Below are 16789 nucleotides of genomic sequence, written 5' to 3'. Positions count from 1 at the left end.
TTTGATTTAATATAAAAGATTAAGATTAATTATCTCTTCAGTAAAATTAATCTTGACTATTTATATAATTTATTATTAATATTCATTTTTCAAACCTGATACACACAAAATAAAGAAAAATGTTTAAAGTATCAATTTAAGAAGATATTAATTTTTAGCTGTCTTTTTGTATGTTAATTTTTTAAGTATAGTTTTGGAATGTGTATATAAAAAAGATTAAAAAAAAGCAAGTAAAAATATAAGAATAATAGCATATAATATCATAACAATTTTAATTTTTAGTAGTTTGAAACTGTAAATTAAATAACTTTTTGAATCTGGAGTTGAAATAGAAGGGGTCATGAGTGGTTTTACAAGACAAGCATGCCTGTCCTATCCTAAAGGTATTTTCGATTGGACTAAGTTAAATTGAATGAAGCTTTTAGCTGTGGGCCACCATATCACTGGATTAACAGAAAAATGAAATTTATACAAATAAAATTATGGCAAAATGTTCAGATAATCAGGTACAAGTCTTTTGAAAATACATTAGTATTATAACATTTTTAATAATAGTCCATATAATCCAATAATGAATCGGTGATGAGTGACAATACCTACGGCCATGAAATTATTGTGTTTTTGCTACTAAAATAAATGTACTAAAATTAGAGTTTTGGTCCATATTACTTGTTTTTAGAAAGTAAATGCTTGTGATCTTAAATTGAATTAAAAGACGGCCAGCTATCTATCTTCAATGCTAAAGCCAAACTCCCCATTTCACAGATAATAATTTATAATGCAAAGGACCCATTTTCATGGGCCACACGTTCACCCATAGAAGATCATATCATAGCCATCCATTCCCTTGTACATGGATCTTTGTTCAACCTCATACCCTTCTATTTAAAACCCCTCCACCCCGTGTGCTTTTCCGTCAGAATATATGTAACCATAGATTCACTTTGGACTTGCTCTCTTTAACCCTCACTCTAGTCTACATAGTCTCTTCTCTAAAACCCTTAGTCTCAGTTTATTAACATATCAAAAGTAGTTGCACCAAATACACAATTTTCTTTTCAGAATGAACAATCTTGGCTTGGCTGTTCTTCTACTTGCTCAGATCTTAGTGCTTAAAGCCATAGCCCAAGAGTCTGAGGCACGGGCACCACTCCCAGTGTTAAACCCTTTTGAGCATAAAACTCAAATAGGATTTCAGCTTCATGATCAAATGAATGATGAAGTTGAAGATCATCATAAAGTTTCTGGGGCTACTGAATCACCATTAGAGGAAGATGGAGAATCTAAAGCTGCTGAGGCTCCACAAATTCGAAGGCTTGGAAATGGAAAGCATCATTCAAAGGACAAGTCAGTAGCAGGTGGAGGTGTCATCATTGGTGGCCTTGTTACTGCCATATTTGCTGCTGTTTTTTGCTACATTCGGGTTACACGGAAAAGGGACACTCGTTACTAATCTAATCTAATATCTCTTTCCTTACTTTCAAAATATCTTTTTATTCTTTTCAATTCTTTTTTTTTTTCTTCCTTACAATTAGTGTGGGAAGTAAATAGTGAATGATATTGGAACACAGATATTGGCAAAAATTCAGTGACAGATATTTGTGGGGTAATTGTTTATATAAATATGTATTGTGAGTATAAGAATCTAACTCCTGTAAGAATATAAGCTCTTTCATCTCTCTCTACTGTGTTTCCTGTTCTGGTTTCACTGTTTAGGAAATAACAAATATAAGATCACATTTTATAATTAAAAATAAAAATAAAAAATTCTAATCAGACGATCCCTAATAACATTTACAAGAAATAACTTATTAAATATGTATATTAAGCTTGAGATGATGTCCAGGTGTATAATTGAGTTATAAAAATAAAACTTTTGAATGTAGCTTTATGATATTTGGTAAATGGAGGTTTTACTTTTATAATCAACATGGTCCATTTGTAATGATGTTCATATAGTAATCTCCTTGTTGAGGAGTGTTGTCCAGTAGGATTTCATGCCTTAGATAAGTAATGAAGGAGAGAACTATCTCATATTAAAAGAAAGCAGAGAATAATATGATGATCTTGACGTGTAGAAAACTATTTTCCTTTTTCTCTCGTTTTTTTAACGGTGTACAGAAATTAATTTTAGCAAAGCCGAATTTAAAAAAGAGAAAAAGGCGTTGTCCTCTGCATACAATAGATTATTTGTTCCCTTTGATTTTCATGAATTGTTTTAGTTGTTCAAGATGATGGGCAAGTATCCATTTCTACTTTCTAGCAAAGGTCGGTGGATCTAAAACCTTGCAATGTGAGCACTTGCTGGTTTGATTTTTCTTTTGGGAAGTATACAAGAAGATGCTAGCTAGTAGCTTAAAATAGATTAGCAAAAGAAGAGCTACCAAATGCTTCACAATTTGGAGAAGTTTAGTTAGGCATAGTCTACCGTATCATCTTGTCATTTCTTAATCACTTAAATGATTATTTGGTATGCATACAAAAAAAAAAAGGTTTAAAATGTGTGCGCTATTTTATCATGATTACAACTTTGCGTATGTCAAATTGATCATGAATTTAAATTTGAGTGTGACTGGCTAGGTGGCATGTGCTGCAGTAAGTGATCGCACTTTTAATTTAATTGATTGAAAAACACTACTCTTTAACTACCCTCGTCAAACCATACAGAAACCCAGCCTCATGATGTTGCCAGTTTCAATCGGTCCAAAAAGGAAAAAGAGAGTATGAACTAACTAATAGTTATTATACACACCCTTACAGGTAATTTTATCATTTAATTAGTATTAATTTTAATTCATTTATTGTTTTTCTTCACTCTTATTCTGCCACCTTGACGAGGGATGAAAATTATATATGTCCCAGCGGATATTCATAAAACTTAATAAAGTAATTATCAAATAAAAAAGCACTAGTATAACATGTTTACTCATCAAATGAGCTTTGTTTTGTTATTTTTTTAAATAATTTTTATATTACTTTATAAATTAAGTATTGAATGAAAAGTACATGGATGTATTATCTTAAAAATATTTAATATTTTTTATTTAATAATTAAGAAGAATTATAGGCACAAAGTATAAGGAAATTAAAAAATTTTCTTATAAAATAGAATTAGGACTTACGAGTACATATATGAATATCGCTTTTTTCTAGTTAAGTTAAAAACGTTTGTTTATAATACTATATAATTAGGACTTAAATAATCTGTGCATAATTTCTTTAATTAAATTAAATATTTTACTTTTAGTTAATACTCATTCTATTAATTTTTTATCATTAATATTAGTATTTTAAAAGTATTCAGGTCTTATTAATTTGTCAAACAAATATAAAATAACAGATGATATTTAAATTAACCAAAATATAAGTAATAAATCCGAGGACAAGTACACTGAACACGTAAGGAAGGATGCGTATATTGATGTTATTCACGCGAGAATAAGGATATGTTTTTAAAATGTGAATATAAAACCTGACATGTACCATCTTACCCATTGTCACGTATAACCTGGCAGATTTTTTTTCATTCGTCGATTGTACATTGTGCACAATTATTATGTATCGATTATGGATCTTATGGTAAAAACTGGGCAACGTGTCCACTGTCAAGCCTGAAGCCTAACCTACATGCCACCTCCAAAATCAAGAAAGCATCAAGTAATGGATAACTTGGCCACTTACCCACGCCAAAGACATATGCAAACAATTTTATTTTATTTTATCTCCCAGAGCATATCAATGTGCAATTCTTCTTTCTGGAGAAAAGGCATTCCCACATTAGAGATGCTACAAACTCTTTTTAATGTATAATCATTTAAATTTCACTCTTTCTTACCCTTAAATTAATATTTCTCTTTCATATTTTTATAATTTTCAAATCAAAAGTTAATGTGTGTTAAAAAGAGTATTAAAGAGTTTATTAGCAGCCGCACTTTAGTAACCAAATGCGAATAAAATGGGAATGAAAAAATCGACACACTAGGAAACTAAGAACATCTGCAAAAGAAGACATATCCAGCGATATCCTCATAAAATCTGGACCCCATGCACATTACGATTGGGGTTCCATCAAAAGAAAACCACACGTCAAGCTTCTGTAAAGCACAAAACTTCTGGATCTTTCAAATGATAGTACTTGCCCTTGCCACTCAGGATTAATCATCAGTCATGACCACATAAATCGTGCCATCGTGTTGAAAAGCTCAAGCACGATTCATTCACGAAGCCTTTCAACCGTATAATGCATGGGAATTTTTACAATACCAAATAAGTAGTAATTGACTTAAAAGTCTCAAAATGACACCTCAAAGTTCAGACCACACTTTGATCAAATATCCATGACATTTGGCTATAACTCGGGATTAATTCTTTAAAATGCAACTGGAACATACTGAAAATGGATTGATTGAATCATCATTTTATTCTAGTGTAACATACGAAAAAAAGATTTGGCAATTACCACATCAAAAAATTCCATCCACAAAAAGGAGCTTGTCTCGCACATAAACCACAAGGTCACACCAGAGGCTCATAACTAAATTACAAAACTGGAACTTTTGATGCATACCACAAACCAATTGGGATTAGAACAATCTATATAACAACAGAATCGAGTATGATGCACCAACAATTCATATGCTACAACTACTTAAGGATGCAATGAAAAAATCATAGCAATAACATTTTTTTCTTAAGCGAAGTTCCCTAATGCATACAACTTTGATAATAAAATAGATGATGAAGAAAAGAAAAACTAAGAACATCATTCTTATAACTTGCAAAAGAAATTAACAGAAGTTTAAGTACAAAATCAATCTCAATCAGAATCAGCTATAGTTAATAAAAGACACTTTCATCTATTTTACCTCAAGATCAACTATTATACATCTAGCAGAGCCCATACAACACAGATTCAAGTGTTGATTACAACACTCATTCACATAGCAAAACTTTTCTAACACTTTCAAGTGAAACAAAACAGACATTGGAATCAGATGATGCTGCAGTGAACAAAACCAAAAGGCAACAAAAATGTGCACAAAATCTATACAAGAAATCAAAAAAACAAATTTACATACATAAAAAATAATAAATAGAAACAAAATTGAAGATCTAAGGTACAATCAATCATGTTGAATTTTTTCTAGTTCTCATAAGAATACTAGTCATTCTCATTCCAACTACAGTAACATTGCTAGAACTAACAAGCCTCGAATTCCTAAACAAATCGACGACCTCTCTCACCTCATCAACTCCACACTCCGCGACGAGAACAAAGCACGCGCCGCCAGGCCTGACCACGCGCTCCATCTCGGAAGCAAAACGCGCCGGGAACAAAGCCTCGTCGAAGCGCGCGGTGAAGGCGAGATCGAAGGCGGCGTCGAAGAAGGGAAGGTTGTGCGGATCGGCGCGACTGACGAGGGGTGGTGAGTCGAGAAGCTCGACGCCGGTGACGTCGTCTACGCCGAGGGAGGAGAGAGCGGCGACCTCGTGGCCGGCGCCGGCGGAGACGCAGAGGACCTTGGAGTGGTTGCGGAGGAGAGAGAGATGACGGAAGAGGAGAGAGAATGAATTAACCTTGTTGTTCCAGTCGCGCGTGGACCAGAGGCGGAGGCTCTTCTTCTCGGCGGGGACGTGAGTGCGCGTGGAGAAGTCGCACGTGGACTTGGGGAAGCGGAGATGAGGCTTGGAAGGTGCGTCTGGGGGAACGCACGTGTCAGGGATTTGAAGGAAGAGGAAGAGGAGTGTGAGGGATGCTATTGCTATGGCCGCGCACGATAGCCTATTCAGGAACCTTTCTATTTCTCTATCCATTTTTATATTTTCATCTACCAAAACTGTTGATGCTTCTTCTTCATGTTTCCCTGTTCTTCTCATCTTCTTCCTTCTTCTTTTCTCTTCTCAATCTGATCTTTCTATTCAGTTATTATTTCATCCATTTTTAAATTTTTCTACATTTTTCTTATGACTATTATCTTACTAAGAAGAGCTTTATTTTTTGTTGTTTCAAGGTGTGTATTTGGGCCCCAGGCCCAAAGGCTCAAAATCATTGTTAGTTTTCACACCTTTCTAATTTTTTTATTTTTGGGTCCAAGAGGTGCAATGCCACAAATCACATGAATGTATTTACTAGCAGCGGTGTGTGCAACTTTTACAAGGACACCATTTTGACTCTATTTGTTGACCCCAAAAAACCAGTTTGAGTGTATTTTTTAAAGACTTTTTTTCCTATTTAGTAATTAAAATTAAAATTTATTTCAATAAAATATTCACATTTAATATTTAATTAATACACAGTATTTAAAAAATTGTATTTAAGTTTGGTATCTTTCACAATTGTTTCTGCCACTTAGAACGGAGGTGGGGCATATCGTTAATCTAATCGTATAAAAGGTGAAGCATATAAAATTTGATGCACATATTGTTTATTGTTCAATTATGCTGATGGCTTTAATAAGTGGATATATTTTCCTTTGGTGTATTAGTAATAGGGATAGATTTTGAAGCATTTAGATTGCACCTTCTGGTTTAGATGTATATGTTGTACTCCTTTACAGTACGGATAAATCAACCTTTGTTATATGAATACAACTTAGAGATCTAGATAATATTTTTTGTGCTATTTTTTTAATAAACAAGTATAGTAATAATAATTTTAAATGAGTGAATTGATTGACGATAAATGAAAATTCTGGTTGAGGGGATTAATTTAGTTTCGAGACTAAATTATGATTTACAATATTTGGTAGTGTGGAGTGATTGTGAACAAATTGAGCAGAAAGATTAACTTATTTTAAAAACTTGTTCCACCTAGCAGCTTTTTATATAATGTAAATTTAATCATTAAATCATATAATGTTTTATAATTAATATTTTTTTATGTTATAAAATATATATATTTTTTATGTTGAATAAAGCTGGCTAATAAATACTGATTCATTTTTAAATATTAAAATTTTATAGAACTAATCTAATCCACCTCTATATAAAATATGTAATCATAATTCTTAAAAGAGAATATTTTTAAAAATCTCATTAAATGAGACTAAGTTTAAGTATTAGTTACTTAAATTTTTCTCACTTTTTTAAATTTTAATTTTAATTTATATTTTAAAATTATATAACAAATTTTTTAATTCCAAAAGTCGTATCTCTTTAATTTAATCTTATTAACATAATAAAATATTTATTGTTTATTTTTATTCATTTTTAAATTTCTAAATTTTATTAAATTTATATAATATATTTTACAAATATTATTTAAATTAACAATACAATGCACGAAATTTAGTTATTAAAAATTCGCAATTCATCATAATTACTAAAATTTTAATATCTAAAAATAATAAACATAAAAATTGACAAGACTTAAATGCTAAATGGATTCCTGCCCCTATGTAAAAAAAAGTTCAGGAAAATTACACGTTAATATTTCATATTTTTAATGAGTTTAGATCCGAGTTTTTAGACTATTTTAATTGGTTTAGTGTTTCTCTTGACAACAGAATGTTTTTCAAATCCAAAACAAACTCTCCTATTTAGATGTGTTTACCTTTGAAAAGTTCAAAATCTAATTAATCAACAACAGAGTTGGAAACATACCCCAGAAAAATCACTGATATCGTCACATAACTGATGAAGAAGCAACCAAAGGGAGAGATTGTGCAATGGAAACAAGATCTGCAAAACGCAAGAAGATTGCCCAAATAGTAGAGAATGAAGCTAAAGCAGCCACGGATCGGATCAGTGATCTCCCTGATGATATTCTTCATCATATCCTTTTCTTACTTCCCATAAAATGTGTTGCACGAATGAGCATTCTTTCTAAGAGATGGAAATTTCTGTGGACCACTTTTCCTGACCTTGACTTCACAACTCTTAACCCATTTGAAACTTCTTCCAAAAATGTTAAATTTTCCAACTTTGAAAAACCAAGACACCCTTTGGATTCTACACGAATGGATTTCATTACCCAAGTTCTCTCTATCCGCGAAAAGCAATCAGACATTAGGGTTCTTTGTTTTCGTGCACGTTTGAGTTTTTCACGGTTAAATAGTTTGATGCGTAGTGCCATTAGGCATAATGTTAGAGAACTTGATATTGAAGTGGCCACAGAAGACGTGTTCACGGATGATTATTTCAACTTTCCCAGATGTGTTATTGGAAGTGAATCTTTAAGGGTTTTGAAATTGAAATCAGGTTTTCGTTTGCCTCCATCTTCAGTTATGAGAAGTGGGTTCCAATCTTTACAAACATTGTCTCTTTCCCTAGTCATTTTGACCAAACAACCTTCTCTCCCTGATTTGTTCTCTGAATCATCCTTTCCTCTTTTGAGAATTTTGCACCTTGATATGTGCTATGGGTTGAAATATCTTCATGTTGGATGTCGAGCTCTTGAAGATTTGAGCTTAGAAAAATGTTATCAGTTAGAAGTTTTGGATATCTCATGTGTTAAACTTGAAAGAATGAGATTAGTAAAGTGTTTTGATGCCTATAGTGACAAGAGTTGGGTAAGAATCAATGCACCCAAGCTTCAACATTTGTTTTGGCAACATAATGCCGTCACTGACAAGACTGTTTTTGAGCATTCAAATTTCTTGCATGAGGTCTCCGTTGGTTTCTTTATACTGGATAGAGATAGAAATACGGGTAAGCTTCAAAGTGCCACTAATTTTTTGTCTGGATTGTCTCATGTTCGTTCCTTGACTCTTGAAAGGCAAACTATTGAGGTAAAGTTCATGTTCTCTTTAAGAATGCATTGAAATGGTTGTCAATCACATATGAAACTTCTCAATATTCTACTGTCTTGTTCAGAAACAAATTTATAGAGTAATGATCAATTTATTGCCATTAATTAGGTAGGAATAATTGTGAACCTGTCTTATTGTAACTCTTCCAATAGGCTAATATTATAATTGGCGCTCTTAGTCTATAAATGCATGTGTATATGCTGCTCTAATATGGGGGGAAAAGTATTTAATCTTAAGAGTTGTAGAAAGTAACATTTAAAAATATCAAGGCATCTAAATTTTTTTATTCAGTGTGTAAAAATATTTTTAGAATAAGTAAAATTATTCTAATTAATTTATTAAAGGATATCAACATTTTACTTCGCAGTTACTGAACAAAAAAGTTTGAGTAATGTTATTTTAACGATAGATTCTTAGAAGACGTTACGCAACCAGGAGATGTATGCTAATAATTAATAATTTCTTCAATCTCTTTTATATTTTGCCTTTTCAATGTGAAATTAAAATAGATTTATAACCTTCCTCCCCTCCTTTGGCTGCAGATTCTATCAAATAATCACCTCCTTTTTCAGCCATTCTATAATCTTAAATCATTAGAGCTGCATACTGGATTCAACAAAAGTAATGTTCCGGGATTGGCATGCCTATTCAAGAACTCCCCCACTCTCAACAGTCTGATTCTCAAGATCCTTAACGAATTTAGGATTGAAAGAAAAGTAAGCTATAAAATGATTTTATTTACTATTATTTTAAGCATGCTCACCAAAACACACTTTCTGATTTCCCTCTTCATCCACTTTAGGAATGGAATAGGGACTTATGGGACATGACTATCACCGAGGGAGAGCTGTATTGGGAATCTCAGAGTCGAACTCTGGAATCTTTTCTACAACACTTGAAAGTGGTGAAAATTCATGGGTTTCTTGATTATGAAAATGAAGTTGCACTAGCAAAGTTTCTCCTCAAGTATGGGAAGGCCTTAGAAGAAATGATATTATATGCTGGACATTGCAATGCAAGAGATACCCTAAGGCGACAAAAAATAAGGTCGCAAATGATGGGATTTTCTTGGGCTTCTTCTAATGCAAAAGTGGCATTTCAATAGGCTTGTCAACAGCATATATGTTCTCAGAAAAACTTTACTTTTATTGACCAAAAGATAGAAGGAAAAACTTTACTTTTCCAATAATAGAATCTTATATTTATGGATAAAGCTGTTATTTTTTTTATTTAATACATCGATAGAAATTTAATGGCATTAACTATTTTCATCACCAAAAACAAACGCAAACTTACTTTAGTATAAATTTTTCTTAATCATAAATTTTTTACATCCCTATTTTATCACAATCTTTTACCCCTTTTTTTCCTGTTTTTTCTCTCATCTCCCACATCTCTAGTTGATTACACCTCACATAATAGCTATATGTGTATGTACAAACACAACAACAGTCAAAGAAAAGAGAATTCAACCAGCAAGAACACGACTCCAGTGAAAACTTAACATTGTTACCTAATTTTGTAATATACCTTTCTATTTAACAATTTTAATTTGCAAATTAGATTTCTTTGTCAAACTATTCAATATAATATTTTTAAATATTTTTGGTATTATTTAAAATAAAAATGTTTGTTTAATCATTAATATAATAATATAAATAAATTAAAAAATGACACTTTTATTTCTAATGGACGTTTTACATGTTATCCCACATATAAAATATTTTACACAATAAATAACTTATTTGTAACTCATCTATCCAATTATTTTATTTGATTTTCAATTATTTTATTTTTAAAAATATTAAAACTAAATGTTAATGAGGACATTTTTAAAAAAATAAAATTTTAATCATTTTACTTTATAATATATATATATATATATATATATATATATATAAAACTATCAGCACTTTCTAATACTTTGAGCAAACTCATATGTATTTTTCTTATACTTATTCTGATCATCCTTCCTGAATTATAATTAAGAGGACTGTAGCAACAGGATCTTTCACATTACAGGATTCATTAAAATGGCAAGTGCAAAATATACTTCTTTCACCTTTTAATTAAAACAAATAGTCATATATAAGACATACAATTTGTCTTATTTTTATAAAAAAAAATAATCAAAAGTTATACCAATCTTATAAAATTGCTTTGAAATTACACTAGTACGGTAAATTTATCGTCTTATACATTACAACACATGCAGCGTTCGTAATTTATTTTTGTATTTATCGTTTGCTAAAATCCTCACAATTGTTTTTTAAATTTTTTGAGATAACCCTGTAACATACATAAGAAACAAAGTTTTAATAAAAATATATTTAGGTTAACAATTATATTTGGTCACTCTTTTACCAAGATTAAAAAAAAATACTTAATTTGTTAGCAATATTAATAACCCCTTTATTTTTGAATGCTTATTTTTCTATGTATTATATACTTCTAAGGAATTAATTTGTTACATTTGATGATTTACTTTGCAAAATGTATTAATTATTTGTAATTTATTTTTATGATACGGTATTCCCAATAAATAATGAGTCAGAAAATTAATAGTTATAATATTTTGATAATTTTAATTAGCTTTTGACTGAATATCCCATAATTGAGATAGTAATCCCTTAAGATAGGGATATCAATTGAATATTTTTTAAATGATTATTTTAATATTCAAACCCTTAATATTAATTATATATACAATACACTTAATTTTTTTATTTTTTAGTTTAGATTAAGTGTAAGTATATTTTATAGGAGATGTATTTAAATCGATAATATTCGCATTATGATAAATTAGTACTTCAAGAAAAAAAAATGTTATAATAAATTCAATTTAAATTTAAGCCACTAATTAAAAAAATAGAACATATATACCACTTCAACAAGTCTATATATATATATATATATATATATATATATATATATATATAGAGAGAGAGAGAGAGAGAGAGAGAGAGAGAGCTGGCATCAGAGCAAAAGAACATAGCTGGCAAACATAAGCAGGACAAAATTAGGTGCCAACCCAATCATCATTTATATGCACTGAACTTTGCCATCAGAGTGTGATAAATTGATAATACGTTCCAGGCACTAAGCGTGCAACAGTTGACTAAAAGACTTGTTTTTTTTTTTTTTTAAGTTAAATAAATTAATTTTAAATTATTCAATAATTAAGATATCTAGCGAAATTAAGTTTTTTTTTAACTTCACTTTTTTGCATTAAAATTATAAATAAATAAATAAATGTTTTAAAATAAATGCTTAGTATGTTAGATAGTTAAACTTAGGTTGGGCTGAGGTTAATATTTAAAAAATAATAATAATGTATGTATCTATCTAGCGAAAAAAAATTTATATAAATAAAAAATATTAATCAAGATCATATGATAATGTATGATTTTTCATAATTATAGCATTTGAAAAATAACATAAAAAATGCATTAATTTATATGTTTTAATTATGATCATTTATGATGAACATAATAATCAAAGCTTGTTTTTCTCACTCTCTAACGTGAATAATAATAATAATAATAATAATAATAATAACATCTCTCACTAACTTACAAACCCTGACTCGGTTGTAATAAGGACGTGGATAGATAAAAATTCTGAGTCTGTTTTAAAAAAATGTATATTAAGATAATGATAAGTTCCTTTCACAAAATTAGTGTTTAAGATCGAGACGCATAGAATTTTGATTTGGTACATGTATTGTGCCTTATATTGGGAGAATGGTGAGGGGAAAAAGTTGCGGAAAAGAAAAAGAAAAGAAAAGAACTGAGCCTACTTGGCAAACCCAAATTGTAGTCTTTCATTACTCATCTGCATATTTACTATGGCCCATCAACGTCGAGTAAAGTCCCCCCCCCGACATTGGGAACTGTGACATTTCAACTAGAATTCTGCTTAAGCCTTTTAATTTATAATTCAATTTTCCAAATTGCACCTCATCATTTTGTTACTGAATTGAGGTGATTCAAAGTGACTTGCTATTCCCCCATGCAATATATTATAAGATACTACATAATGATGATTCTTCTAAAGCTTGATTACTAGGCAGATATTTTGTCCACAAGTAATTAATTGCAAAGTAGCTTATTAAGACTCCTTATATAAAAGATCTCACACTAGATTGGATAAATAAAAGCTTCAAAGATTACAATGGATCTTGATGGCTTTCCTATACGAGTTAATCTAATAAATCACAGTTAAAGCTAATTCCTCTCAAACTATACTAGTGGTTGACTACTAGTATTATTATTTTAAATCAAGGGTACCACTTCTTATGAGCAGGAACCCACTTTGGACATTTTGGACTGAAGTAATTGGAAACTGTCTTGGAATTAAGAAGATCAACAATGGGAAAATATTTCACGCAACGAGGTGTTTTATACTGATTTATGGAAGCACCCTGGCTAAGAGCGAAATCCATAAGCTTGTCAAATGTTCCATTCTCAACTATCTTGATTTCCAATGGTCCAATGGACTCTGATACCCTACCTTGGCGATACACGCTATTGAGAGACCCTTCAACCACAAAACAACACTCTTCAAAGACTGAAGCAGGAATTAGGGTTTGGCCATTATCAATCATGCTAATCTCCCAGTACAATACGTAGTGGCCTGGGATAGTGGATGTGTTGACACAGCTTGTGTATTCTGTGAGGGATGCTCCAAATTGTGCTAGATGGTTAGCTCCATTCTTCACAGCATTTTGTAGCTCAACTTCATCTGTCTTGTCAGAATCAATGCTCAAAATCACATTCTTGCGGCATATAAAGTTAAATTGAGGAGCCTTATTCTTGAATCCTGCTACACGGAGTATATCACCAACCCGGTACCTATAAAGGCCTGTGTTTGGATCATGCACGGTAGAATAGTTAACTATTAGAAGTTAATAATGAAATCAAATAAAATTTACATTTTGGACTAGTTTTTCAATACTTATCTAAAAGTTTAAGCAAATTAGGCCATTAATTTAAAAAAATAGCAATGTTATTTAGTAAAAATGCTTTGTCTTTGAAGTTAATGATTCTTAAATCTATCACTATCCTGAAAGTGATCAGTACATTAGTGGAGAGGAATAATAAAGTTATTTTAGAAAAGAAAAACTTGACTTTCGTGTGTCTGACATAAAACTGATTTCGTTTTCATGCCAATCAGCATTTTTCTAAAAACAATAATAGTCTTTTCTGAAATTAAACAGAATTGGAACTTTACCTGCATAAGTGGTGACCACAAGCTCATATTCCTGACCCAACTCTACATCTACGAGATCAACCAAATGTTCTTGCTCTGAGTGAGAAACTGAATTGGTGTGTCCATTTATCTCATTAAGGGGCAAGAACTCAAAGTAGGCCATGGTGGGAATGAGGGTGTAAGACACCTCACTTGGTTCACATAAAGGGTTTAAGTTGAGGCCAAAATAACACTCAGAGGAAGCATACATGGTACACACAAGAGGGAGACCATTGCTATAGTAATCCAATGTTGGAATATACTGAGACATAGTTCCAGTGACAATAACATCAACATACTTAGTGTTGGGCCATAACCTAGTAATAATCCCCTTCCAAGAACCCTTCTTGCATTCAGCTTCTATGAAATCCGCAAGCTTTGGATTTGGCTTGAGTATTTCCATGATGGCATCTCTCACGGATGAGTCAGTGATTTCAGGGTTTATGTTCCCATTTCTAATGTCATTACACAAACAAAGCCAATGCTTTTCGAGGAACTTGATGGCACGGATGAAACCGGAAGCAAAAACAGCACCAACACGAAGAACTTGGTGGTTTTGATAAAGGCCACAAAGCAACTGAGAATACATGCTTTGATAAGAATCTAAGCAGAGAATGGTCTCAATGGGGCTAGTGTAGTTTGTGTAAGGATCATGACCATGTGTGCGATTCTTGAAGTGTGAACTTTTGTAGTAGCTTGTTAAAACTGGACGAGCTAGGAGTCCCCCTGGGGTCTTGGCTTCTGATTTTATGAACAAAAAGTACATGCCTTTGCCCTTGTCCAAATTGGGTACAAATTGATCCATCACTGGCATCAAGAGGCTATAAAGTAATGACCTCCTCTTTAGCTCATCTTCTATGGTTGGCATCAATTTTCTCTCCCCACCAGATGTTCCAGAGCTATATACATTAAATTAATATATCATCAGTGATCTATCATACATCGGTTACTCTTAATTTCACAATATATCATGCATATTCCAAACATAACTTTTTTCACTTTACTTTTTTCTTTTACGTTTCTTTCACATTCGTACAGAAAAATGCTCTCTTGTGCTCTTTCACTGTCTAACGTTAACTCTAGCTTTTTTTAAAAAAATATATAAATGAATGTAAAATAATTAATTTGTTTAAAAATATGTAATATTATTATGGTTCTTGCTTGCATTAACACCGCATCATTATTATCACATGCAGTTTTTTTATATCTCAATTTTTGTATTTACTTTACACTTTTCTTTATTTATCTTTCCGTTTGTATACATTCCTTGGGATGAAAAATATTTTTGTTACTACAAAATGTAGGTCGAGTGTATGATTTTCAAGTGTATGATGATGATGATGAAAGAAATTGAGGTTGAAAATTAAAGTTTGTAATATTTTCACACTCAATGTAAATGAACGTGACTTAGGTGGAGGGAAAAAAAGAAAGAAAGAGATATAACAAGAAAAAAGGTGGTAAATAAATAGAGGTAAAACTATATACATAAAAAATATAATAATTATTTATAATATAATTAGATACTGACCTAGTGAGGAACTCAGATATTGGTTTGGAACATAAAATTGGGGAGGTATCACCATTTGCTATGCGATCAATATCTGGTTTTAAATCCTCGTAGGTCACCAAAGGCATGATCTTCTTGAACGTGTCTCTGTCTGTGTGCCCATCTAAGCCATGACGTTGAAGGTACTCAACGTGTGCACTGGAAGAAAGGATCTCGGCAAGGACCCTTTCTTGAATTTCATCAGTGTTGCTGGTAACGTCCTCAATGTATTTCAGTGCTTTAGTGTTGTTGTCCTTGATGACGTTAGTATTACTACCATCATCATCAAGCTGTCCATTTGGCTTGCTGCATAGATGGTAGTGGTTTGGAGCCTCAGGCATGGCTATAGATAAGATATATGAGTGTGTAATGATAACTAAGTGTGTAATGTTGTTTATGGGAATTGGAAATGGAATTGAAATTGAATTAATAGGCAAGAATATTGTAGTGGAGAGCTGACTTTGGAATTTGGACTTGGAGGAGTAGTGGGTTGGAAAGCAAATCCAATAGAAAGGACATATATAGGGAGAAAGCGAAGGTGGTGACTTGTGACTTGAGAGTTGAGAGTTGAGAGTTGAGAGTATGTTTGGAAGAGCAATAAAAAAGAAAAGGAAAAGTATTTTTTTTATTTATTTGGATACGTAAAATAATAAATAAATTATATCAAAAATACTTTAAGGTAATAAAAAATTAATTTGGTAAAATTAATAAAATTTTCAAAGTATATTTTTCTATTAAATTATTTTTTTAGTATGTTATATTATTTTAAAAATTATTCAATATTAAAAGATTAAAATAAAAAAGGAAAGAAAATTCAGTCATTCATCATCCATTAATACTGTTCATTTTACAGGTAACAAAGGAAAAATAATTATAAATATAATCTTTTTTTTATTTTTCTTTTCTTCTTGCTAAAAAATATATAATATTTAAACAAATAAAAAATATCTTTCTACAAAAAAAAAAAATTTCTCAGTTTTCTTAAATTATTTCATTCCAAACAAAGCATGACAGTCCATCAAAATAAATTAAAAGATGAAACAGTAAACTTAAAAATGCCATATTCAAGAAGGTTCGTACGAGGGGTAGGGTTAAATTTTTCATATCAACAAATTAGAGCAACCGTTATTTTCTTAATTAAAATTAAAATTTATCTAATTGAATAAAATATTTGTTAAAATGACATAATAAATCTCTATTCATATATGTCATGACTATATAGCATATTTTTTTATGGAATATT

At 31.1% G+C, this 16789-nt stretch overlaps 3 protein-coding genes across 3 annotated transcripts; 1 reads left to right on the top strand and 2 right to left on the bottom strand.

The window, feature by feature from the left end:
• Nucleotides 1-4762: 4762 nt before the first annotated feature.
• Nucleotides 4763-5929, bottom strand: LOC113859090. Its single transcript, XM_027491906.1, has one exon. The coding sequence runs from the start codon at nt 5875-5877 to the stop codon at nt 5128-5130; it is 750 nt and encodes a 249-aa protein (XP_027347707.1). The 5' UTR covers nt 5878-5929; the 3' UTR covers nt 4763-5127.
• Nucleotides 5930-7667: 1738 nt separating this feature from the next.
• On the top strand, nt 7668-9855 carry LOC113860156 (putative F-box/FBD/LRR-repeat protein At4g03220). The gene is made up of 3 exons (XM_027492825.1): nt 7668-8729; nt 9293-9466; nt 9553-9855. The coding sequence occupies exons 1-3, from the start codon at nt 7668-7670 to the stop codon at nt 9853-9855; spliced, it is 1539 nt and encodes a 512-aa protein (XP_027348626.1).
• A 3174-nt stretch (nt 9856-13029) lies between these two features.
• LOC113859707 (indole-3-acetic acid-amido synthetase GH3.6-like) lies at nt 13030-15887 on the bottom strand. The gene is made up of 3 exons (XM_027492414.1): nt 15529-15887; nt 13983-14899; nt 13030-13613 (listed from the first exon to the last, which is right to left on the bottom strand). The coding sequence occupies exons 1-3, from the start codon at nt 15885-15887 to the stop codon at nt 13030-13032; spliced, it is 1860 nt and encodes a 619-aa protein (XP_027348215.1).
• Nucleotides 15888-16789: the final 902 nt, after the last annotated feature.

The sequence above is a fragment of the Abrus precatorius genome, unplaced genomic scaffold (genome assembly GCF_003935025.1).
Source record: "Abrus precatorius isolate BTA unplaced genomic scaffold, Abrus_2018 Scaffold2, whole genome shotgun sequence".
Classification (NCBI taxonomy): Eukaryota; Viridiplantae; Streptophyta; class Magnoliopsida; order Fabales; family Fabaceae; genus Abrus; species Abrus precatorius.
The sequence above is the reverse complement of the archived record's forward strand: the minus strand, read 5'-3'. Positions and strand labels throughout refer to the sequence as shown.